At 42.7% G+C, this 25,349-nt stretch overlaps 1 protein-coding gene across 2 annotated transcripts; it reads right to left on the minus strand.

Moving 5' to 3' along the window:
• Window positions 1-83: 83 nt before the first annotated feature.
• On the minus strand, window positions 84-25,325 carry TDG (thymine DNA glycosylase). Of its 2 annotated transcripts, XM_032346552.1 has the most exons (11): window positions 25,068-25,325; window positions 12,414-12,442; window positions 12,007-12,149; window positions 9,948-10,189; window positions 8,477-8,546; window positions 6,589-6,724; window positions 6,311-6,393; window positions 6,137-6,231; window positions 2,942-3,113; window positions 2,421-2,546; window positions 84-2,000 (listed from the first exon to the last, which is right to left on the minus strand). In XM_032346552.1, the coding sequence occupies exons 3-11, from the start codon at window positions 12,098-12,100 to the stop codon at window positions 1,870-1,872; spliced, it is 1,149 nt and encodes a 382-aa protein (XP_032202443.1). In that variant the 5' UTR covers window positions 12,101-12,149; window positions 12,414-12,442; window positions 25,068-25,325; the 3' UTR covers window positions 84-1,869. The 2 variants fall into 2 exon arrangements, with proteins under 2 accessions (XP_032202443.1, XP_032202442.1); XM_032346551.1 differs by lacking the exon at window positions 12,414-12,442.
• Window positions 25,326-25,349: the final 24 nt, after the last annotated feature.

The following is a 25,349-nucleotide window of genomic DNA, read 5'->3' on the forward strand; positions in this document are numbered from 1 at the left end:
CAGTCACTCCTACTGCAGAAAAACCTGCAACTTAGGATAATCATTCTTAATATTTTTATTGTAAAAACCATCAGACTTCCAAATGAATTTAAAAACTTTTTCAATATTTTTTAATGAAAAAGTCTCATATAGTCATGTAGAGGATATATCAACATTTACTAGTCATCTTCCGTAGGTAATGGAAAACACCATTATCGTATACTTGGAAAATCCTCAATCCCCTTCTCTAATGAGCGTTCATCATAATTTAAAGGGTACTTTCTCCACTCAAATTAAAACAAAACAAAACTATTGTAAGGCTACAATCATTATATACCAAAGCAATTCCTACTTACATGCTTTACATAGTCCCATGAAAAAATAATTCAATTGTTCCTAATCCCTGATGCAAGGCACTTCAAGCGCCCGCATAAAACATCCATGTAAACGGCAGTGCAGTACATGAGTGAGAGAACATGGGCTGAGCAACTTTGACACAGCTTGACCTAGACTAAGGGAAATAGAAAATCCATCACAGCCACAGCTAAAAGGCATGTTAAGATTCACAAGACTTTGTTTCTCTTATTATACAGAGAACAGGCCATATAATCTCTTAGGAAAAAAAAAAAAGAACACCTCATAAATATTTTCGTATTGAAAAACAGCATGCTCCCTGGGTATGTGCGACATCAGGACCTTCAGAAGTGACCAGGAGTAACTGCAAATGGCATTACTGAATACCAAGCTTTACTATCCACCAGGCCTACTAGTCTGGACTCTTCATAGCACCATGGAAAAGGCATTAGAAAATCACAAAGGTACGTTACTTCAAACTAACCCTGCCAAGAGGCCCACGTAGTTCACAGCAACAGACAATGATGTGGAGATTTTCTTAAATTATTGATTAGATATACCCAGCATGAAAAATTCCGTTATCTTAATACATCTCACGTACATAAAGCACCAATTTAAATAAGATAATCGAACACCTCCAGTAGGCTGTTGCTCAGCCTAAGAGCGCATTTCTCACCACTTTCCACCTTACACCCTTAAAGCCACGGAGGATAAAAGTAGCATGGCGGCCGATATTGTAAGAGAAATTCAGTTCCTTCCCTATCAAATGTAGGTCACTCAAGTAAAACACAGAGGAAGGAACAAACTTAAAAAAGGTCTACTGCATTCTCTGGAATTTAGCATCCCAGCTCAACAGTTTCTACCTACACTAGAGGATTAACACCCAGCGGGAGGAGGCCACAGCCAGGCTGCAGGGCCCTGTCTGAGAAGGCCAGGCCAGCCTTGCTGCCGGAAGGCCGCACTTTACCTTTCCGCTGCTGGGCATCTCTCACAGACGCTCCCCACTGGTGAGGCCAAGGAGGTGTGAACGTGACTACGCTTCAGGGAGCCCATCAAACACCGCTAAAAACCACCAAATGAGACTCCACTGTGGGTTGACTTCATATACAAAAAAGAACACATCTGCCTCTTTACCAGGGGTAATTATTACTAGCAGGCCCTTCTTAGGCATAAAAGGAATAATGGGTATCTCAGTTTATGCACAGTTAATAATCAAGTATAAATATTCAGACTGTTTCATTTTAAAATTACAGATTAAAAGTGACTCCCCAAGGAGAATCAGTTTCTTCATAAACGAAGTATAGTTTATAAAAAGCTGGAATGATGGTTAATTCAAATACAAAAACTCATACACAAAAAACCCTATCTTTTCCTTCCCAACTTACTTAGTAGGTTCATACAGTTGATTCTATCACGCAACTGTACTATCCTCCCATCAGAGAGCAAAGTACTAATAAAATGCCTCAGTGAGCCAAGTGAGGGCCACTTCTTGACGACAGAACGGCGACACCGATGCAGAGCTGAGAAGCACCACTCTTAAGCGTGGCTTCCTTCTTCCTGTTCTGGCGTCCCACAATGATTGTTAAAGGAAGGAATCTGGTCTGTAAACGACTGGGTCATCCACTGCCCATTTGGAATGTCACCGAAAGTTGATTCTGCACTGTCAGCTGCCGGGGAGAAAAGAATGTTAGTGTCCGTTTATTTTACCTGAAAACATTACAGGATTCAATCAGGAGGTCTGAGCAGTCCAGCGAAGGGGAACTGCTATTAAAGTAGTTACACAGGCTTCTTGACTACAACGAACAATATCTGTTCTCTCGGCAGACACAGGACTGAGGAAGCCTCATGGTTATTCACGGAGGGAATGCGATTAGGACGACTCGGTGACTCAGAGACAATGCGCCGTACACGCGCGTGGCGGAATGTCAGCTCACCAGCACACTTCCACTACTGGCCACTGAAAAGATTTTCATAGTCCCATTCCCAAGCTTCAGTAATTCATTCTCTTAAAGAAACCACCACCCCCCTTCCCCAGTCCTGACAAAACCAAGCATTGGAAAGGAACATACACATGGACGGGAACATACCTAGCCCCCCAGAGGAGAAGCTGCAGGGGTCGCCAGCGCACGGATTTTCTGTATAAGCACCACCATACGCTGCTTCATAACCTGGGTCGTATTTTTCTTCCTTAACAGCCATCTTCTTTGCATCCTCTGCGAGGAGAATAAAAGGTCTTTAAAACTGATTTTGTACAATGGTTCTGAAACTAGCTTTATTCAGAAGTCATCATGAACAAATCTCTTTCTAGGTCATGTATACTAATGTATCTTTCACTATCATCTTTTGAACTCTTTATAATTAACTCATAGGAACTGTAAAAGCCTACTAGATTTTAATTTCAGGTGGCGACGATGTTTCCTGTATCCTGAGCATCTGCAGGGGGCCCCACAACAGACTTTAGTAAACGGAGATTTTTAATAGTGACCAATGTCTACTGTCAGAGCACTGACTGCAAATGTAACTTTTCTTTTCTTCTACTTTTAAATCCACAACATGCTTCCTGTAATGTACAGATCCACGAGACAGATAAGTGCAGAAGGGAACACACCTTGGGCCAGCTGCAGATCAAATGTATACTGCACCTCTTGAACGTCTGTGTTTCGTTCAATGCCTTTCAATTGATCTCTCAAGTCTTTGAGCTTAATGTAGTAATGAACTTTGTCCTGGGCTCGAGGAAATTGAGCACATCTCGCACTGGATGACGGCATAACGTAGCAGAGCTAGAATTATAAAAATTATATAGTTACATAAATCTTACAAGTCTACTGAATCTACTCACATAGAGATGAAAAAATTTATCTTTTTCTGGGTTAATAACGATGCTTACCACATATTAATATATGCAAACTCAATAAACATAGTTGTGGTTGAGTTCAAATTTGTAAAATTTACTTAACTTTAAGTCAATAAATAAAAAATGAGGCATCTGCCCCACATTCATTTATCAATTAACAGTCTTGTCTTTTTAACAGTAAACATATGGTTCACAGTTCTAAAGGTACAAAAGGGCACAAAAGTATATAATGGAAGTTTTCTCTCCCAATGCTGTCTCTATTCACCTAGTTCTCTTCTCAGGGCAATCAAAGTTGCTGGTTTCAGAGGTGTAACCTAAGAAAACACAATCAAATGTGTCTAATAATGTATTCTCCCGCATCCTTCTTAAGACACACATGAATGGTAACATGCTCTCTATTCCCTTTCTTTTTGACTCAACAGTGTATTCAGAGATAATTCTGTACCAGATACCTGTATTAGAGTAAAAAGATGTTCTTTTTCATAGCTATGTAGTACCTGCATATTTATTTAACCAATCCCCATCTGTGGGCACTTAGGTTGTTTCCAGTCTTTTTTTTTTTTTTTTTTAAGATTTTATTTATTTATTTGAGAGAGAGAGCATGAGCGAGGAGAAGGTCAGAGAGAGAAGCAGACTCCCCATGGAGCTGGGAGCCTGATGCAGGACTCGATCCCGGGATTCTAGGATCATGACCTGAGCCAAAGGCAGTTGCTTAACCAAGTGAGCCACCCAGGCATGCCGTTTCTAGTCTTTTGTTATTACAAGCTATAGTGAAAAACCTTGTATATATTTAATTTTGAGTATGTGTGAGCTGGATAAATTAATAGAAGTAGAATGACAGAGGAGAAAGGCATTTGCATTTATCACTTGGGATGGCAACTGTCGTTCACAGATTACAAAATATGTAATAATATACATCACATATATTTCGAAGAGAGAGGCTGCTGGGCTATGAAATTTCCCGTTGCAATTTCTTGCAATTTTTATACTGGCCTCTGTAACATTATAAAAAACAAATTATTTCTTTTGTTTTGTTCAGAAAGCATTTAGAAACTCCTGACTCATAAAGATATGTAGGTGCAAATGCTACCAGGTTTTGTAATAGCACATTTTCCCATCCCAAGATATTCTTCAATTAAAATGATCCAGGGGGTGGGTGCCTGGGTGGCTCAGTTGGTTAAGTGTCTGTCTTGGGCTCAGGTCATGATCTCAGGGTTCTGGGATGGAGTCCCACATCGGGCTTCCTGCGCAGGAGGGAGTTTGTGTCTTCCTGTGCCCCTCTCCCTCCTCATGCTTGTGTGCTCTCTCATTCTCTCTCCCCTGTCTGAAATAAATGAAATATAAAATAAAATAAAATAAAATGATCCAGAGGGGCACCAGGGTGGCTCAGTCAGTTATGTGCCTTTAGCTCAGGTCATGATCCTGAAGTCCTGGGATCGAGCCCCAAGTTGGGCTCCCTGCTCAGCGGAAAGTCTGCTTCTGGCCTCCACCTGCCCTACCTTGCCTGTGCTTGTGCTTTCAAGTAAATAAAATCTTAAAAAAAAAAAGATCCAGAAATTTGAAAAAGTAGTTTTTTGTTTCAAAGCTGAATCACTAACATCATTAATAACTGTATTTCATACCAAAGAAAAAATTATAGAAGATACAAGTACTCCCAGCTCATCGTAAGACCTAAAACTACCTGTCGTGATAAGATTCAAGTTCTATATATATATATATAGATATATATATATATACACACAGTATTGCACTATTACGGTCACATATATCCAAGAGATGTACCTGAGTCTTATCTGGCTCTTAAGGGACAATAATGCAGTAATTTATTGAAAGCAATGGACTCCTTTACAATTTTACCAAAGTAGACAAGTATAAGCCTCGGTTTAAATAAAGACCAGGGCTACCACCTACTTTATCAATCACGTATTTATAACAAGTTAAAAACAGAAGAAATTTAAAGGAGACATTCAGACATATCGAAGTGGCAGAAACTTCACTCTGAGGTCTCTGCAAAAACCTGTCGGCACACTGGCTTCTCCATCATTTAAAATACTGTCTAGAACACATGGGTCCATGCGCGAATGTTGTTTTTTTCAAAGTTATAAACAAAACTTAAAACTACATTTAAGAAGTAATCTTTGAACCAAATGTCTGCAGAAGCTCTATATAGAAAAATGACAGAGTTTGAAAACCACTGTTACTTCATGACGCCTTCAGGGACAAGACCATAGTCACCAGCACCCTGTGCCAGTCAGACTGGCGGGACGTCTGTCTCCAACTAGACTGTGTACCATTTATATGGCTCTAAAATGAAACTGGGCTAAGATATACAAGCAGGGGGTGATAAGCAGTTTCGCTAATTGGGAGCATGTCTTTATTTACATATTTGTTTCATACCGAATAAGGGCTAACCTACTTGAATTTGGTTAAGAATACGCCACTAGGGCAACCTGGGTGGCTCAGAGGGTTAAAGCCTCTGCCTTTGGCTCAGGCTGTGGTCCTGGGGTCCTGGGCTCTCTGCTCAGCAGGGAGCCTGCTTCCCCCACTCTCTCTGCCTGCCTCTCTGCCTACTTGTGATCTCTCTCTCTCTCTGTCAAATAAATAAATAAATAAATAAATATCTTAAAAAAAAAAAAAAAAGCCACTAAATAGTCTTTGAATGTACATTAGCTAGCCCCCTCTAACATTTTAACCAAATAATATCAGTAAGACATTTTATATGACAAACCTATCTTTTCTCTCTCTCTTTTTTTTTTAAATAACGGTACCTGAGTTAATTTGCAGCTATTAGTTTGAGTTGATATAAAACTATTACTCAACGAAATCCAGTGCTTTTTTTTTTCCTTTCCCCATGGCATCAATTACAATGGATAGGACAAATAAAAAAGGGAAGTTAGCTAGAAAAAAATTCTTTTTAGCTGATTTACAAATGTAATTTTAAGGACTTACAGTTTCTGTGTCTGGGATCTTATGGGGTTGAAGTCCAAATTCTAAGTTTTTAACCTTAACTCCAAAAACTTCTTTACTAAAAATTTCATAAATACCTAAAATGAAATACAAACATATTTACATTGCCCATAATGTTAGCAAAGAAAAAAGATAAAATTTAAAAGTAAATCTTACATTTTCCATTAAACACTGCTATTCGTGGCTGATATTTCTGTAATTTCTGCACTAGAATACGTCCTCCTTCACGAAATTCTTTACTAAAATTGAATTAAAAAGTAGTCAAGATACAAGTATGGCAATATTTATAATATGCTAAATTCAGAGAGCTGTGAATAAAAGATTGATTTATGTTACATGTTAAGCTCAGCTTCAACTAGGTACATATAGTATCCCTAGAGTACATGAGGCAACTGCATGGTCAGGTTCCAACCTATAAAAATAAATGTAATTACCTGGAGAGATCTTTGCTGCCTGGTGTTGTCCTTTCCACCATATTGGTAAATCCAATACCGTATTTCCCCGGTAAAGTGTGATCATCCATATGGTTCAGCTGGACCTCACTCAGGCCGGACATAAACAGACACTTCCCTGCGAAAATAAGATTTGAGTTTATTTCCATAGAGATCAGAGGTTTTTGCTCCATGAATTGATGTGGTAGTCTGCATTTTTCCTGAAATTACCAAAAATAAGTAAGTAAATAAATAAATAAATAATAATAAAATTAAATAAAAGGTTTAGGATATTTTAAAAAATTATGGGTCAAATACCGTATCAAGCAATTACTATGTGCAAAGCCTTCTGCATGGATTATCTCATTTAATGATCATAACTGTCTTATGAGATCTTAATTACTATTTTTATCTCCTTTTCACAGGGAAGTTAAGGTAAACGGCTGTCGGAAATACAGAGCTAGTCAGTGTAGGAAACTTTGAAACGGTTTGTTTTCCTTTCTAGTAACTGTCTCCTGTGCCCCAGAATAACTTAAACAAATAAATATACACCAAGAGACCCGGAACATTCAAACACCCCAACAGTGGAAGAAATGGAAGTTCAAACTTTTCCAGAAATTTTTTTAAAATAATGGAGATAGTATGACCTTAGCTCTATAAACACGTTACTGTACTTTTTTGTCTTAAATGTTTTTAATGTTACTCTAAGATAACGGACTAGTATTTCCTGAGGAACTACTGCATGCCTTTTTCTATTGGGCGGTGTTAAGTAAGTGGACTTACATAGAAGGTAACAGTAGTTATACTTGGTTTTAAAGCTCACTCTAGGGCGCCTGGGTGGCTCAGTGGGTTAAGCCGCTGCCTTCATCTCAGGTCATGATTCCAGGATCCTGGGATCGAGTCCCGCATCGGGCTCTCTGCTCAGCAGGGGGCCTGCTTCCCTTCCTCTCTCTCTCTCTGCCTCTCTGCCTACTTCTGATCTCTCTCTGTCAAATAAATAAATAAAATATTAAAAAAAAAATAAAGCTCACTCTACAAGTATGAGGCTCTTTAATATTATACGCTGCTAGATATAAAGTATCTGTAGAGAATGTCTCCAATCACAAAGTCTCTTAACTAATACAACTTGATTACAGTAATCAATGCATTTCATCTCTCCTGGAAATAGGATAAGCAGAAATCTGGAAAGGTCAGTATCTGTCTGCATGGGCACAATGAGGTACTATTGTTACTATCACTGCAGATATCAAGTAAAAAGGAAAATTCATTTAAAAATGCAGTAAAATGCCTATAAAACTATTAGCAAAACAAAAGAGGGAGTACTGCTTTCCTTGCCCCTCCACTCTCTTACACCAAAGTGTGAACAAAAAAACACCAAAAAGTTTCAAAACACTTATTTTTGTGTACATATGCACAGAAAACATGTATGTCTTTTTTGAACAATCTCTCTTAAAAAACACAATTTGGGGATGCCTGGGTGGCTCAGTTGGTTAAGCGGCTGCCTTCGGCTCAGGTCACGATCCCAGCGTCCTGGGATCGAGTCCCACATCGGGCTCCTTGCTCAGCAGGAAGCCTGCTTCCCCCTCTGCCTCTGCCTGCCACTCTGTCTGGTGGCTCAGTGGGTTAAAGCCTCTGCCTTTGGCTTGGGTCATGATCTCAGGACCCTGGGATCGATCCCCACATCGGGCTCTCTGCTCAGCAGGGAGTCTGCTTGCCCCTCTTTCTCTGCCTGCCTTTCTGCCTACTTCTGATCCCTGCCTGTCAAATAAATAAATAAAATCTTTAAAACAAACAAACAAAAAACCACACAATTTAGTTTAACCCCCCCCCAAACTATTAACAGAGATACCTAGTTTTAAAGTAAAATAATTTAAAAGAACTAATTACTTACAAAAATGGTTTCCAGGTCCAGGGTAATGATGCCCTTTGTAAGCTGCCATTAGTCCTGGGTTTATGCCAATCTACAAGAAATGTTTATACAGTAAGTCTTAAAGAATAGAATTTAAGCCTCAGGGCTTCTGTAGAGGAGAGGTGGACAAAACTAAATTTATTAAAATAAAAACTTAATCCAGTATTATAAGCAATATTGTTTATCAAGTACCTAGTCTTGATCTGAACAAAGTACTATTTCTTTCTTTCTTTTTTTTTTTTAAAGTAAGCTCCACACTTACTGAGCCACCCAGGCACCCCCAAAGTATTCCTCTTTTAAGAAAAACATTCCCTTTTACAAGTGCTGCTGTTGTGTTTAAAAACCAGTCCTGTGGGGCGCCTAGGAGGTTCAGCTGGTTAAGCATCCAGGACTTTGGCTGAGGTCACGATCTTGGGGTCTTTGAGCCGGACCCTGTGTCAGGCTCCGCCGTGCGTGTGCAGCCTGCTCGGAATTCTCTCTTTCCCTCTCCCTCTGCCGCTTCCCCCACCAAAGGCCACTTGCTCTTGCCTGTGCTGTCTCTCTTTCTCTCAAAAAATGACCAAACAAAATAAAAACCAGCTGGGGGAAAAAAATAGTAGAAACAGAGCTATAAATGCAGAGAGCAAACTGGTGGTGGCCAGAGGGAGGGGGATGGGCAAGGTGGGTGAAGGGGAGCGGGAGGTACAGCAGAGGGCGGGCAGCTGACGGGACTGTAATGGTGTCCGGTGACCGACGGCTGCTACACTTGCTGTGTGTACACTGTAATGTACAAACCAGTCAAATCACATGCTGTATGCCTGAAACCATGTAATGCTGTGTCAACTCTACTTTGACACAAAGGAAAGATAATACAATAAATTTAAAAAATGAAGACCAGTTTGACTCCTTCATATCCCCACGCCCCCACAGCTGCCCAACTGGGCTGGAAAGAGAGATGCTGGAGCAGCCCATCAGCTGAGGCCTCCTCCAGCCACAGACTGCTTCTCCATTCCCGGCAAGCAGCTTACGGCATCCACATCAGCAACAGCTGTTTGCACGCTGTTTCTGATAGGTACTGAAAATACCAAAGCTCAAAATCAGTATTTTCATTTATAGAGAACTCACAGGTATCATGCAATCGAAGCGAGCCACATGGATTCTCTGATCTAACGGCAGCCCTGGGAGGGAGCTCCTATATAGCCTCACCCCTGCTTCACCAGTAAGGAAACTGGTGACTAGCAAGGTTAAGGTTTGTCCAAGGTCATACTGATATGGCAGGATCGGAAACTGGACGGCCCCACTCTGGAGCCCATCCTCTTTAACACACCCATATAACACAATCTCACAAAGGAGAATCCAAAAGGATTCTCCGATATGGTTCTTCTCAACAAAATGCTACTGGCAAGAATAGAAGTTAGGCAAAGTTAATCCACCAACGCTATTTATAAAACCATATGAGGATAAAAATCCTTACAATCACAATGTCCAGGTTGAAGGTCAAAATGTCTGGGAGGGTCTTGGTTAGAAGTTCAGCTTCTGAAACACCATTAAAACGGTCTACTTTTCTTTTCACTTTAAATGTGTCTGTAATTTTTTCTTGCTTTTCTTTTGATTTTGTGGACTTGCCAGATTTTTTGGCCTCAGCAGGCTTTTTGGGTTCTACTGGTTTTTTTGGTTCTGCTGCTCTGGGTTTTCTTTTCCTTCCTTTTGGAGTCTCTGAAACACAGTGATATCCAGAATGTAGATGTAGATGCAGAAAAATGTAACTTATGAACATTAGGCAGCTTTCCCAGAAAAGTCACCCTTTCAACTCTCTACTTTTCTATCTCCCAACCTCAGGCTCTTCTGCACTATCCTCCCCTTCCCTCCCCGGGGACTGGGTTCAAGCAGCTCACGCCCCACCCTCTCTTCTGTGAGCTGTTCTTGGGATAAAACATCCATAATAACTATAGACTGATTTTCCACATTCTCTTACCTGTCATCAGGGATACAAAGCAATTATACTATTTTATAGGAATTCTAAATGTAAATACATAAATAGTTTAATAAATAAACGAAAAAAATAAGTGGAAAAAGCGGGAGGAAGAGAAGCATTTTAACTCAACTTCCCCATAATTTCCAGCAATACAAAGCCTCAAATAGCTTGTGGACTTGCATTAGAGATTACGAGTGTATATTCTGTTCCACACACAGCCGAAGAGGTGGATTTAGAGGTGCTGAGGATGAAAACGCTGGGGTGAAAGTGTTTTTCAAAAGGCAAAAGCAGGATCTATCTTAGGACGTAAAGCAGAGTCTCAATCTCAGCACTACTAACATCTGAGGTTGGGTGGTTTGGGGTTCTGGGGGGCTGTCCTGTATTTACAGAATGTTTAGCAGCACCCTGGCCTCGACACGTTAGCTGCCAGGAGCAGCTGCCGGTCACGACAGTCCAAGCTGTCTCCGCACAATGCCTCGTGTCCCCTGCAGGGTGGGGGTCGGGGGATGCTTGGTCAAGAACCACTGACCTAAAGTTACCCACAGAAAGGCTTGGTTTTCTTACCCTTAATTCTTTAACATCTCTCCTAATTGCTTGGGCCCCCTCCCCCACTCTACTACGGTTTGGCGGTTCCCTGATGCAGCCATGCGTCCTTCTTCCCTCTACCTCACTCTGATTTAGCCACTCCCTACGCCAAGGGATCTACTCTGCGGCAAGAGGAGAGTCAAGGCCAGAGGTTTCTCCAAGGCAATGGAGTCAGGTGTGTTTCTGCAGTCATCAACTGAAACTCTGAGCCCGTTTCTCTTACAGTACTGCCAGCCTGGAGAAAACCGTTACCTTCTCTCCATCCCCTCAGGTCCTCCTCATTTCATCCCCAGATTATTTGGTCTTGAATGCACTTTTTGCCTCCAAATTCTGCCAAACTCCCTAATATCCACTCTATCCTCTACAATATTTCTGGGCTTTTAGAATGTCAGTCTACGTAGGTCACCCTCTGCTTACATTCTCTCAAAGCTCTCTACTGCCTTAGGACAGAATATACATTCTTCAGGTTATAAGCCTCATCGCTTACTATTTTTGGCTAAATACCAGATGCCAGTGATAGAGAATCACCACTTTCCAACAGTCATGCTTCTTCACATTTGTGCTTTTGCAGACACCGTTCCCTAAGTCTGGAATTTCCCCAGCCCATTCTTTCTGGGGAGAAAGTCTCCTCACCCCTGGCTTCCAGAGCTCGGGGAAGCTAACCTCTGAGCCTCAGTCAGAGTTAGGAGTCAACCCTGTGGGCTCTCACAGCATCTTGTGCCCCTCTGCACCCTTGTGTCCTGAAGTTTAACACGTGTTTACTTATTATTTTCTCCTAAAAGATTATGAGGTATTTGAGGACAGGATCCAAGTTCTTTTCTTCCCTCAAACCTATCACAGTGCCTGGCACATACTTAAAAAGTGGTTAAAAATTTTAACACTAAAATAAAACTAAAATTCATCATTAAATCCTTTTTTACATAAATTAGCTCATCCAACAGCTAATTTTCTATGCTGCCCTGATGAAAACTACCTTGTACAGGTTCCTGAGCAGGAGCGGGGTCTGGAACTTCTGCTGGCATGTGCTGTTCGCTCACCACGGCCCCATCAGGAGCTTCAGCCATCATGTGTTGAAATGGGAACGTATAAAAAGCTTGAGCTTGCTGAAGGGAATAGCTGAAAGAACAATAATATAAAATATGACAATCAAGTTACCCAACTAGAAGTTTAACCAATCAGTAGTAAAAAAAAAAAACCTCAGGATCCAAACACTTCGTAAATCATACTGTGATATTTGGAGTTGACAACAGGGGCAAAGGGAGAAGGAATATCTGTTCCCACATGCGCACATTCACCCAATTTCTACTTTGTGCCTGCTAGCCAAACATTAATGAACTCTCCCACTGTTTAATGACAAGGTGTGTCATCAATAAAACTTACCAGTCCTGTCAAGTCAGCCTCTGCTTTCTCTGAAATGAGATCATGGGAATTTTATAGCAGAGTAACTTAAAAGGCAGAGCAGTTCATACAGGATTAAAGTGTCCATAAAAATAATTTGTGTCTCTATCTTCAGATTTATTCCTTTTGTCACAAAGATCCCCTCCAATCTAACCCTCACCCAGCTTTATTGATACACTATTGACATAAAACTTTGTATGAAATAAAGGCATATCATGTGTTGATTTGATACATGTATTACAAATGATTACTAACACAGTCTTAGCTAATATCTGCATCATGTCAAACAATTACCATTTCTTTTTTGCAGAGAACACTGAAGATCTGCTCTCTTAGCAACTTTCAAGGATACAGTATAGTATTATTAGCTATAATTACCACGATGTACATTAGATTCCCAGGTCTTGGTAATTTTTTCACTCTTCGACCAACATCTCCTCATTCCTGCCTTCCCTCCAGTTGAACTTAAGGTTTATCCGCCTGCTTAATGGCTTATTCATTGGACCTGTTTTTAAGTTGCTGCTGGGTTTTTGCCAATAGGTTAGGACTAGAAATGGATATTCTGTATATATTTGTGAATTTATGGAAAAAAACACTTTAAGTCTCTTTTCTGAACAAACATTTTTCAGACTTTGTTGCAAATATTCATTTCAATATAAGGAACACAGGCCTTCATAGTAAACAACTGCCAAAAAAGTACTTTTTTTTTAAAGATTTTATCCATTTGACAGAGAGAGATCACAAGTAGAGAGAGAGAGAGGAAGGAGCGGGCTCCCCGCCTAGCAGAAAGCCAGATGCGGGACTCGATCCCAGGACTCTGAGATCATGACCTGAGCTGAAGGCAGAGGCTTAACCCACTGAGCCACCCAGGCAGCCCCAAAAAAGTACTTTTAATGACTCTAAACCATTATCTCAAACTGCTGCCCCTCAGCATAAAGCCAGAGAAGTAAACACACAAGCTACAGCTGATGCCATTAAATACACAGTGGGAAGGAGAACAGTAGGAATTAAAATGGGTAAGTGTCATTTACCATTTGGAGAGAAAAGTCATGTTTTCTGTGGTGAACTACTCACTTATTAGTCACAGAGAAAGAAAAGTGGAAGCTCAGAAAGCAGAGACTGAAAAGGCAAGCTAGTACAATCTAAATGGGTGAACTTTATAGTATATAATTTGTTTCTTAATAAAATGGCTGTAATAAGCTTAAATGGCCGAGGCAGGCACAGGGTAAGAGACTACTAGGGCAGCTGGGCTAGGGTGCGGGGTGCTCAGAGACATGCAGGGGCCAAACCCCGTGGACAAACCACTGGAGAGGAATTTTAGCTTCAAGCTATCTTTAAGGGGAAGCTGCTAAAGAAAGGGTTAAGCATTAGAAAGATATTTCACTACATCTTAAAATTTTTTTTAGATACATTGTTTTCAATTATGTAAAAAAAAAACCAGACACAGCAATGCAGTAAACCTTAGTACATTAACATGAGAAAACTCTATGCAGGAAAATTATATTTACTGATATTTGTAAAAGCACAGAAAATGTTTAATGTAGACTTTAAAGTAGAAAAGACAGTACTGTAACCTAAGGCTGCACATCCTGAAACTATGTAGACAAGTCCCTGAAGCTCAAATATGAAAAAGGAAGAGAAGTGCTTAAATCGTGCTTGGTACAAAGTAAAACGCCACCCCCCTTTTCTTTAATAATAGTCATAGCTCTTTTTGATAAATTGTAAAAACATTAGTTGTTCAGTGTTGATGACATAAATACTGTAAAGAAGGCGTGGATACTCCTAGGTTACATCACGAGATCTTGTTTAGTGACCCTTCGGAAATGCCAGTGAGATGAACTGTAAATTCTGATTGTGGCCAGAAGCAGTTTCCTAAGATGTGAGCAGCCCTGTTCAGCTGGAATGTATAAAAGTAAAGACATATGGTGATAATAAGTGAGTGGCCAGAAGAATGCACGATGTCTGTTCTTAGTCTGTCACACCGAACGGAGGGCAACCTTCTACCCTCGCCCTTGTTTCTTGCTACCACTCTCGAGTCTCACAGATGTGTCCCATTTCGAGCACCTCACAAAGTCCAAACTTGAAATACTTAATTTAGGAAAACACTACATTACAAAAGGATCCTGAACTTTAAAAAATAAATTTCCAAAACCTGGTTCCTTTTGCATATTTAGGGGTCATTAAATTCTGAAGCTCAGAATCTGAAAATTAAAATTTTAGAAATCAACTGGCTAAAAAAAAGTGAAAGAAAAGAAAAAAAATCTGAAGTTTGATTTTACAGATAGAGATCAATTTTGAAAGAAACTGAGAAACTTATCATTAATATCAGTATGTCCCTTAACCTTTCTAAAAATGATCCCTGGTAACTTCACAGTAAGTTAAATAAGAAACAGAAAATAAATAAATAAGAAATAAAAAATAAAGCTATGAAAAATATGATGTATAAGTTCTAAGGTAATACACTATCTTTGAGTGGTTGAGTATCTTTGAGTCTCAACAGCTTCCTCACAGAACAAAAGGAAAGAGTGCATCACATCATTTTTTTTTTCTTAAAGATTTTATTTATTTGACAAAGAGAGATCACAAGTAGGCAGAGAGGCAAGCAGAGAGAGAGAGAGAGGAGGAAGCAGGCTCCCTGCTGAGCAGAGAGCCCAATGTGGGACTCGATCCCAGGACCCTGAGATCATGACCTGAGCTGAAGGTAGAGGCTTAACCCACTGAACCAGCCAGGTGCCCCTCACAGCATTCTTATTATTTGGCAGAAGCAAGCAATACATCTGTACAAAAGCCTTCAAGAACTTCAAAGCTAGAAAACTAGAGTTCTGGATAATTTAATTGTCTATTATCCAGTAATAGTTTTATCTGTAAGCAGCATAAATCTGTCTAACCATAATCTAAAAATACTTAATACATTTATTGTATTTATATATGATTGCCACTTGATTAACTCAGAATTGTGCAAAAGTTAGGAAGCATCATTTTCTCTATGTGAGTGATGGCAACAGAAGAGCACCTGGTCAAGTCACTCATCCTCTTAGGACCATGAAAATGATTTCTACATATAGAGACAACGTACAGAAAACAGGACTAAATCTGTCTGGACTCTGAACTGACCCCAAAGAGTTTTTAGTTTCTGTACCTCCTTCATACCGAATTTCTAAGCATGAGGGATGATCTTATTTCCTTTGCTCGCTTTTCTTCCCTACCATCTGTCCCCACACCTCTGTACCCCTCCTTTGCCTGCACCTAACGCCCCTCCTCTCCCAGCCTCCATTCACACCCCCTTCTCGTGACCATCAGTGCTCAAAGCACTCGTTTTTATAGCCATCTGAAGTTGCTACCCTGTGCATTTTCCTGACAAACTGCATATTTCCTGAAAGTCTTTCTCAAAACACCCACACAGAGGACCGAGGAATCCAGTTAATTCAGGTTTTGCTGTACTTGAAAAACTCTCAAATTTTCTCTAAAACAAACTCCAACTTCTTTAATAGTTTGTTATTTTCCACTGTTTTTTTATTTATTTATTTATTTGACAGACAGAGATCACAAGTAGGCAGAGAGGCAGGCAGAGAGAGAGAGAAGGAAGCAGGCTCCCTGCTGAGCAGAGAGCCCCATGCGGGACTCGATCCCAGGACCCCGAGATCATGACCTGAGCTGAAGGCAGCGGCTTAACCCACTGAGCCACCCAGGCGCCCTCCACTATTTTTTAAAAAAAATTTATTTATTTATTTATTTGACAGAGAGAGAGAGAGAGAGATCACAAGTAGGCAGAGAGGCAGGCAGATAGAGAGAGAGAGAGAGGAGGAAGCAGGCTCCCTGCGGAGCAGAGAGCCCAATGCGGGACTCGATCTCAGGACCCTGGGATCATGACCTGAGATGAAGGCAGAGGCTTAACCCACTGAGCCACCCAGGTGCGCCCCTCCACTATTTTTTTTTTTTAAGACTTTATTTATCTGACACACACACACACACACAGAGCACACAAGCACAAGGAGGGGGAGCAGCAGGCAGAGGGAGAAGCAGTCTCCCTGCTGAGCAAGGAGCCCGACATGGGACTCGATCCCAGGGATCAAGACCTGAGCTGAAGGCAGACACTTAACCATCTGAGCTACCCAGGTGCCCCATTTTCCACTATTTTAAAGATTTCTGTTGCTCTTTTCTAAATACATTTGTCTTAGTCCCTTGGGCTGATATAACAGAATACCATAAACTGGGTGGCTTATGAAAAACAATATTTAGGGGCACCCGGGTGGCTCATTCAGTTAAGTGCCCTTCTCTTGGTTTCAGTTCAGGTCATGATCTCAGGGTCATGAGATCCAGCCCTGTGTTGGGCTCTGCAATGGGCATGGAGCCTGTTTGGGATTCTCTCTCTCACTCCCTCTGTCCCTCCCCTTTCTCGCTCTCTAAAAAAAACAAAAACAAAAACAAAAACAAAAAGCATTTTTTACTTACTACACTTCAGGAGGCTGGAAAGTCCAAGCTCAAGGCACCGGCGGATTTACTGTCTTTTGAGAGTCTGCTTCCTGTTCATATGGGTTCCCTTCTCACTACATCCTTACAGAATGGAAGAGGTAAGAGGGGTCTCTCTGGGACCTCTTTTATAAGGGCCCTAATCCCATTCAGGAGGGCTAGTTTTCAACATACGAATTTTGAAAGGACAGTCTATAGCAGTATTTTATTTTCATTTAAATCATCATACACAACACTGAATAATGACAAAATAACAATCAATGTTAAATAATCCAAATGCTCAACTAAAGGGAACTAGTTATATAAACCATGATCAAACACCACCGTGACTATTTAAAGTCTACATTTAACACTGCAAAGCAGAAGGCAGCTCTCTCGGGTCCCCTCCCTCTTTGGGGGAGGGCTCTGTACTATCACTTTGCCATCGCTCAATAAACCTTGCTTTGCTGCCCACCTCTCTGCCTGGTCTACCTCTTCATTCTTCAAAGTGGTGTGACCTAGAACTGTGGACACAGACGGAGAAAAAAATTCTGTGACATTTATGGGGGCTCGTCTGGGATGTCCACCATCGTTAAGGACACCTAACTGTAAATCATGGGCAGCAAGCCTCTCTCTCTTTCTCCCAATTTTGTTTGTTGAAACAACGTGCACCTGTCAGCCATGTAAGAGCCATTAGCATGGTTGCCATTCTCGAGTCTTGGGTGACAGGCTCTCTGGGCTCCTTCCCAACTGATTCCCCAACAGAGGCTGGGAATGGTGGTTTGGTAAGGACTCAGAACACCTTTCGGTGCAGATCACTGGATGTGAGGGACCCAGGAAAAACCTAGCAGCAGCTGAAGGGCCTGACCAAGGCTACCCTTTGGTGGCCATCAGAGGGACATGGCTCCTTACTTGCCCATCCCGGCATCTAGAGCGAAACTTCCCCACTACTGTTTTCTTGGCCAATTCCTCCCCCAAGAGAACGAGTGGGAAAGCCCAGGATGGTCCCCCCCAAATTCTTTGTGGTTCAGGTGACCTCCAAGGGATCTCACTCACAATTCCCTGTTACAATGAGGGACAGTCTCCTGTTTCTGACCCCTCCTATCCTGGGCATTACTAGACACCCCTCGAACTGGCTATACCACCTCTGTGAAGGAATGGCCTAGCAGGGCAAAAAACTAAGATCTAAGGGATCTCCCAACTTTTCCACTCCACAAGGGTTATCTGAGGTGGATTTCCTCTCCCTGAATGCCCCACATCTTGTCCCTCCATATGGTTATGCCGCACAAAACAATTCTACTTAAAGAAGTCTAGTGTATCCATTGACTTTTTTTTTTTTTTAGATTTTATTTATTTATTTGACAGACAGAGATCACAAGTAGGCAGAGCAGCAGGCAGAGATAGAGGGGGAAGCAGGCTCCCTGCTGAGCAGAGAGCCCCATGTGGGGCTCGATCCCAGGACCCTGGGATCATGACCTGAGCCGAAGGCAGAGGCTTAACCCACTGAGCCACCCAGGCGCCCCATCCATTGACTTCTAAGGGAGTCTTAAGGGTAGGGAAACCAGGGTCCCTCTCAGGAGGTAGGACAAGCCTGGGTAAGCATGACTACCCTTGCAGAGAGGACAGGGGCTCTGGCTGTCAGTTGCAGGAGCACCTAGGGCCACACATCAGGAAAAGATGAGAAGAACTGAGGTGGGAGACCTTTTCTTCTCTTCCCAAGTCTTCCTGATCAACTGTAAGAAACTGAAGTAAGGGATGCATTTTCCTCTCTTCTTGTACATGGGTAATTCCCTGACCAGACCCTTATTCCTTTAGAGTCCCTTCCTGGCATTATAGGCTAAAGGAAGAGTATCAGATCTGTAAATCACTCAATATCATTTACTTGGATACCTTCCTGGTTTGCAATGGACAGAGTCAACTCCTTTGTTTTGTTTGGGGCTCGGCCACAATACAAGTGGGAGGATGAGACATGGCCCCCTGAGGACCATGTTTTCTGGTTTTAAATGGGAAAAAGGCAGCTCATTTTCTTTTTGTTTTGATCTTAGCAATGTAAGATTAATCCCAGCCTCCTGGCTACTTCTTACCAGACCTCCTTGACCACTCCAGTTGGGCACCTGGGGGGTGGGACTGGAACAAAGGAATACCACAACCACGCCAAAAGTAGAGAGGCCAAGAGTCTGCAGGGGAATCTCACCCCTGACTCCATCCTTTGTACGGTAAGATCAGGCCCCCTTACCTGTCCTGCCCTGTCCTGGAACCCCTTTTGGTGCTTGAGGGCTTTACCCTCTGCAAGAACAGTAGTGCTTGAAGGGGGACCAAGGGAAGGTGCTGCTATGGACCTCAGGTGAAGGGGGACCTCAAAGTTTTCTGAAGTTGGATGTAATGCTTCTGTTAAATCAGACCCTCTCTGAAGCAGGAAAACGTGAGGTTCTGAAAGATACAGGGATCAAGGGATGGGAGAGCCCACGGGTGGCTTCAGTGTCCAACTGGAGCCCAGGCTCTACCTCAAGACCCCAACTGGGATCCTCTCAAGACTGTAATTAGAACCTTAACAATCCTCTTGGAAACTGGCACTGCTATTACTTCCAAGCCTGCATCCTAGAGGGACTGAGCAGTACACGGGGGCTTCTCCCTCATTCATTTCCTGGGTTAATGGCTATAATTGGAGTCAACTGTGGTCCGTCTACCTCAGGACGGAGACTTTAAGGAATATTCCCAAGCAGCTGCCGAAACTCACTTTGTTTCAGGGAAATCCCTGACTTCTCCGGCCTGACATGGACTGCATATTTCCACTTTAGTGGGAAAAACATGGTGTCTGCCCGTGTGTCCAAGCCGAGGAGGCATAAAACCTGGAATGATTCTACCTAGATTTGCTGAAGGTGAAATAAACTCGCATTAAAATGGTGGTTCTCAAAGTTTATGGTAATTATTAAGAAACTTTTGCTTGGATAACAAATGGGATTACATCTAGGTCTTTTCCAAATAGGATAAAGTGCTAAAGCATGATTACCAGACATAGGTTTGTGCTTTTAAAGGATATTTAAGGGTCTGTTGGTTAAAAAAAAAAAAAAAAAAAAAAAAAGATGGTGATTAATCTTCTCTGTCTCAAAGTTTCCATGGGCAATTGTTAAGGTAGCTTTCAGTCTCTGGGAAAGGATATCTGGGTCTATTGGTAAATTAACTATCAGCCCAAACTCACAGAGAAAACCCTATAGTTTTCTCAGATTGAGAGAGGCGCTCATTAAATACACAGCTGTCTCCCCCGGTTCTCCTGAGGCCAAGATCATTCTTAAAGCCCAGATATTCCGGGGCAAAAAATGTAAAAGTTGGCTGTTGGCCCCGAGGGGACCCTAGAAGAGCTCTAACAAGTTGTAGCAGGTCTAAGAGAAGAGTGGGACCAAGAGAAGAGTGAGGAACAGAAACTTAAAGAGGCTTTGGTCGCAGCCTTGCAGGCCGTTGCCAGCTTGGCTGCCCAAGGCTCTGGCACGAAATGCCATCTCTGTGGTCGCCTGGGATACTGGAAGTGAGAATGCCCCCGTGGCAAAAACCACTGCCCTGTAACCACTTGTGCAGGGGGGCACTGGAAATCTGACGGCCCTCGGGACTTCAGTCCTGAGCAAAGGCTCAGGTGGCCAGCGCCCTGACTGGGACTGATGGGGCCTGGGGCTCCACGTGGTGGCTCCTCCAAAACAGCTCACCAGAGGGAACCCAGAGCCTCAGGTAATTCTGGAAATGGAAAAACCAGTTGGTTTCCTTCTTGATACTGGAGCTACCTTTTCTGTTTTACTCGCCAACCTGGGTCAATTGTTCAACTGCAGTATCATCATTAAGGGCATCACTGGGCGACCCATATGCCAGATTTTTTCTCACCCTCTGGGACATACCAAGGGGGATCTAATATCCTCTCACTCTTAATGCCTGAAAGCCCTGCACTTCCCTTAGCTAGATATATTAGGTCCCATATTGATAGCCCCTGGGTAGACTAGCAATTGCCTCCCCTTAATAGAGGCTGATATTAATCCCCAGATCTGGGCAACTAGGGCTGAGGTGGGTCAGGCTTTAACACCAGGGCCCAGTCCCACACACCTTATGGACCCCACAACTCTCCCTTGTCAGAAAGGTGTTTTGGGCCCTAACAGGACACTGTCGCTTGTGGATACCAGGAAAAAAAATAGGAAAAAAATCATGTCCCCCTATAAATTTGAAGCCTAGATTCACCATTCTAAAGTCAAACCCTGGTCCCCAATGGGGCCTAACAACAAGGAACTGAAATCCCTCCGTGAACCCAGAGAGAACCTCAAAGTAGTCTTGAAGAGACAGGAAACAGGTAAGTCTTCTTAACTGCTACTTTCCCCATACCCCAACAAAATCATAATCCTTACTGCATTCCTTTTGCCTGCCCTCTCCCCACAGTATGTGGGGTTCACTAAACTCCAAATTGGGGTTCAGAGGGAACCTCACATGGAGGTCAAACCAGGTATCTACAGGGGCCCCCTGATAGATCGGGACGAGAAGAACCCTGACTGTTGCTCCATCCAACGCCTCTGACGAGCAGGAAGTAGCTACGACTGGTCGTCACCCTTCTTCCCCAAGAGCAGTTAGGGTTACCTCTCCAGAGGGGGGAATGATGAAGGATAGTTGGAAGGCAGGCAGGCAGGGACAACGGCCCCGCCGCCACCACCAGGAGGAAACCACCCTTAAAAGGATTTTACACCAACCGGGAAGGAATCATTCACCCTTTCTTTCCCGCGTGACAAGTAGATGAAAAACCTGATTGGGTGACAGGTGCAGGGAGGGTTAATCTGATTAAAACAGCGTGCCCACAAGCCATAAAAACTGCAAGACTTAGAAATTCGGGTGACAACCCTCCCAGGTCCCCTGCCTCCCTGGGAGATTTGTGCCATCACTTTGCTATCTCTCATTAACCCCTGCTTTGCTGCCCACCACCACCACCACCAAAAAAAATAGTGCAAAGCAGAAGTGTGTGTATTCACCATGCATTACTGCGTATGTGCTGTACACAATCTATCGGAAACTATAAACACGAAGATTTAGAACAAGCCAGATCCTCAGTTCATCCAACTGTTCTTCATACAGTATGATTCCAAACTTCTTCACCATTTTCTCATTTCCTGGTGCTCGGGATCAAACAAAATAAAAAATGCTCCAGATACAACCTCATCATAACCTGAAACTGAACAGGGCTATCGACTTCCTCATTCTGGAGTCCTACTGCGGACTCCACATTAGCTTTACGGGCACCCACGTTATACTGCTGATTCATACGGAGTTTATCATCAATGAAAACCGCCCTTTTCTCACCTCTCCCTCGTATCACTGATTTTTAAGCACCTAAGCACAGGATTGTGCCTCTTTTGGTAAAAAATGATTCACCACTGCAGTCATTAGGATTGATCTGGATTGACTATCAATTCCATAAGCCTCTCCCAGAGCTGGGTCATTCACAGATTATATCAGCACCTTGAGGCTGTTAAATTGTTGAAAAGAACAAGTTGGGGTAGAACTACATGTTACATCAGTATAGACCTCTCTTCAGCCTCCCCTTGATAATTCCAGCAGTAAACTGGTTTTGTGATCTTGAGTTCACCTAACTGGACCGCCATCAGTCCATCTTCACCTTACCCACAGAGAAGTGGTATATGGCACAGTTGTTAGGGAGGCAGACTTTGAGCCACATTGCCTGGGTTCAAATTTCAGCTCTGCCATTTACTACCTCAAGTTCCTTAACCTCTTTGTCCCAGTTTCCACATCTGTAAAATGGCAATAGTTGTACCTAATTCACTGGTTATGAGGATTAAATTAGTTAACACACATAAGACACTTAAAACTGCATAGTATATAGTAATTTTGCTCTAATAATAAAGATAGTGGGAGATGATTACATACTTTAGGTACCCCCTGTCATCACCCTCCTAAAGCTATCTAGTTCAGTATCATGATCCAAAAGGGAGTGAACCTAGCTAGCTTGGTATGTCCTACTTTTTCCCTGGAATTATACTGTAGCCTAGTGGTCACTGGTTCCTTTTAAATATGCTCAATAACCACTGAGAAGTAAAAATTTTATTTAGAATCAAAGTCATTAAATTAGAGGACTCTATCTTTGGAAGAAATAGGAACCCACATGTTTATTTTCAGGCTTCAGGCCCCTCTCCTGTTGTCTACAACTCTTAAAGATTAGCTGTAATCTAGCCTTTCATTTGAAATATAACTTATCTGGCCAGGAAATATGAGTTCTCTTAGAGCAGTGACGGTTCTCTTAAATGCTCTCATTGATCTTGTCTCTTAAAGACATTCATTCTGCCATTCCCAGCCTAATCATTTTCCTTTATCATTGAGATTTAAAAAAAAACCCCAAAATTAGAACCAAGTATTTGTTTTCTGTTATCTGCTAATATCCAGTGGACTAGGCAGAAAACCAAAACCTTTCTCACCCTTGTTGTTAATGCCTAACTAAAAAAAGTTCTTGGTTCCTCTAACATTTCTAGAAAGAATGATTTCATTTGAAGGTTATTCTTCCCAGTGTGTATTTTCAGTGGTCGGTATCACATTTTTCCAGTCATTTTTGATTTGACATCCTACTTTCCATTTTTAGTAAATCTTTTCATGCTGGAGCTCATTAGAAACATAGTATCCTCTTACTCCATTTTTCCTCTCTGGTTAGCCTTTAAATATTAGTTATGATACTACAACTATCTTTTTTTTTTTTTAAAGAGTCCATATTAATGGAATTTTCTTTGAATTTGTTTTGAAATTAGTCTTCCCAAAGAAAGAAGTAAATTCATTATACCCAGTAATCCATTCTACTCCCTGATTAGCATAAACTCAAGACTGACAAAAACCCAATTTCTCAGGATTATCTGGAGCCCCCAGTCTTTTCAGAATCCCCAACAATAAAGTCCTTACACTACTAACACAAAATTCTCTTTATTTCCTGAGGTTGAAAACTTTGTAAGTCAAAATTTAAAATGGTCTATAACCCTGTGGATGAAGTTAAAACAGATTATAAGTCAATTTTTGGGTAAACTTTGTATCAGAGACCCATGACTTTGCTGGGAGACAGTGAGCAAGGTCTTCTAACGTGTAACTCATTTGATGGTAGACTTCACCCAGGTTTCAATTTTGATCTGAAGTAAGATCACAGAAGTAGGAGAGAGTTCCACAAGTTCTGGTGAATTCTTTAAATGTAAAGTTCTTTTGGGAAAGAAGTGCAGTATTTTATGTCTGGATTTGACGAGCAAAGGCAGGATAAAGCCCACCCTTTGTCTACATATACCTTTCCTAAACTCTGAAGATTATTTCGGTGATCTATTCCCTTCTCCCTAACACAGATTCCCGGATACCGGAGACGCCCTATTTTACAGACACGAACAGACACAGAGAAGCGAAGTGTCTTGCCTAAGTTCCGGATCCATTAGCCACGGAGAGTCAGGAAAACTCATTAGGTCCAAAGGAATTTTTTTTTCCAATGTAAGTCATCACTTTTTTCTTTTGAAGGACCCTGTTTCCCCAGTTATTTTTCCATTTAGTTCTCGGCCGGGAGTTCAAATCGCGAAACCTGTGCTCTGGCCAAATGTTCTCCCCACGCATCTCACTCTCCCCAAAGGTCCTACTGAACGTAGATCCTGAGGGTCGTTCCCAAGACCACCAGAAAGCACCGAGGACTTCCTGGGAGTGTCAGTCACAGCCCAGAATTCAAGAGCCACAGTCCGGTAGTGTTATCTACCCTGCGGCCCCTCACGCGGCTTATAAAAACCTATGGGGGGAAAAAGCCACAATAAACCGACTAACTCTAAAATAAAAACTCCAGCAGCGACACATGCGATACTCCCTCTTTATGGCTCTCCGCATAAGGGACGGTGGAGGGAAACGCGGACAACGACAGCAACGGAAGGGAAGTGTTAACTGGAAACGGCTGGCTGCTCACGACCGCGGTTGAAAGCCGCCCGGAAGCCGGAAAGGCCGGAAGAAGCGCTCAGGTGCTAGAGGGCCGCTTCCGAGCGGCGGGGGGGAAAGACTGGCCCGAGTAAGCCAGCGGTGCGCACGCGCAGCCCCGGCCTTTGTACTCGGGCCGCGGCTTTTAAAGACCCCTGCGTGCGTGCGCGCGCCCGCCGGCCAGTCCGCCGAGAGGGGCGCGGGGGGAGGGGCGGCGCTCCGCCCCGGCCTTACCTGCCCGCGTTCTCCGCTTCCATCCCCCGCTGCCGCTTTTGCTGGCGACTGCTCCTGCCGGGCAAGCGAACTACTGGTCTCCGTAGGAGCGCGGCGTACCGATGGCTGTACGACGATAACCAGAGGCTGGACACGATTGCCGGCAGAACTCGGACAGCGGCAGGCGCTCAAGCTCCTCCCCCGAGCTCCTAGTCACCGCCCCCTCCACCTCCGAGCTCCTACCCCCGCCCCCACCTTCGCGCCGCGCTTCCGTCCACTGGAAGCCAAATCCTACAGCCCGTG

Source organism: Mustela erminea, chromosome 6 (assembly GCF_009829155.1).
Source record: "Mustela erminea isolate mMusErm1 chromosome 6, mMusErm1.Pri, whole genome shotgun sequence".
Classification (NCBI taxonomy): Eukaryota; Metazoa; Chordata; class Mammalia; order Carnivora; family Mustelidae; genus Mustela; species Mustela erminea.

Bases quoted from the DNA above. Each gene is read 5' to 3' on its own strand.
- TDG (XM_032346551.1), bottom strand. From the start codon at position 25,090: ATGGAAGCGGAGAACGCGGGCAG. The intron at 6,725-8,476 runs GTAAGTAATTAG...TTATTTTCGCAG, and splicing joins TGGACCTGGAAACCATTTTT to GGAAGTGTCTGTTTATGTCC. The intron at 2,547-2,941 runs GTGTGTTCCCTT...TTCTCCTCGCAG, and splicing joins TGATCTGCAGCTGGCCCAAG to AGGATGCAAAGAAGATGGCT.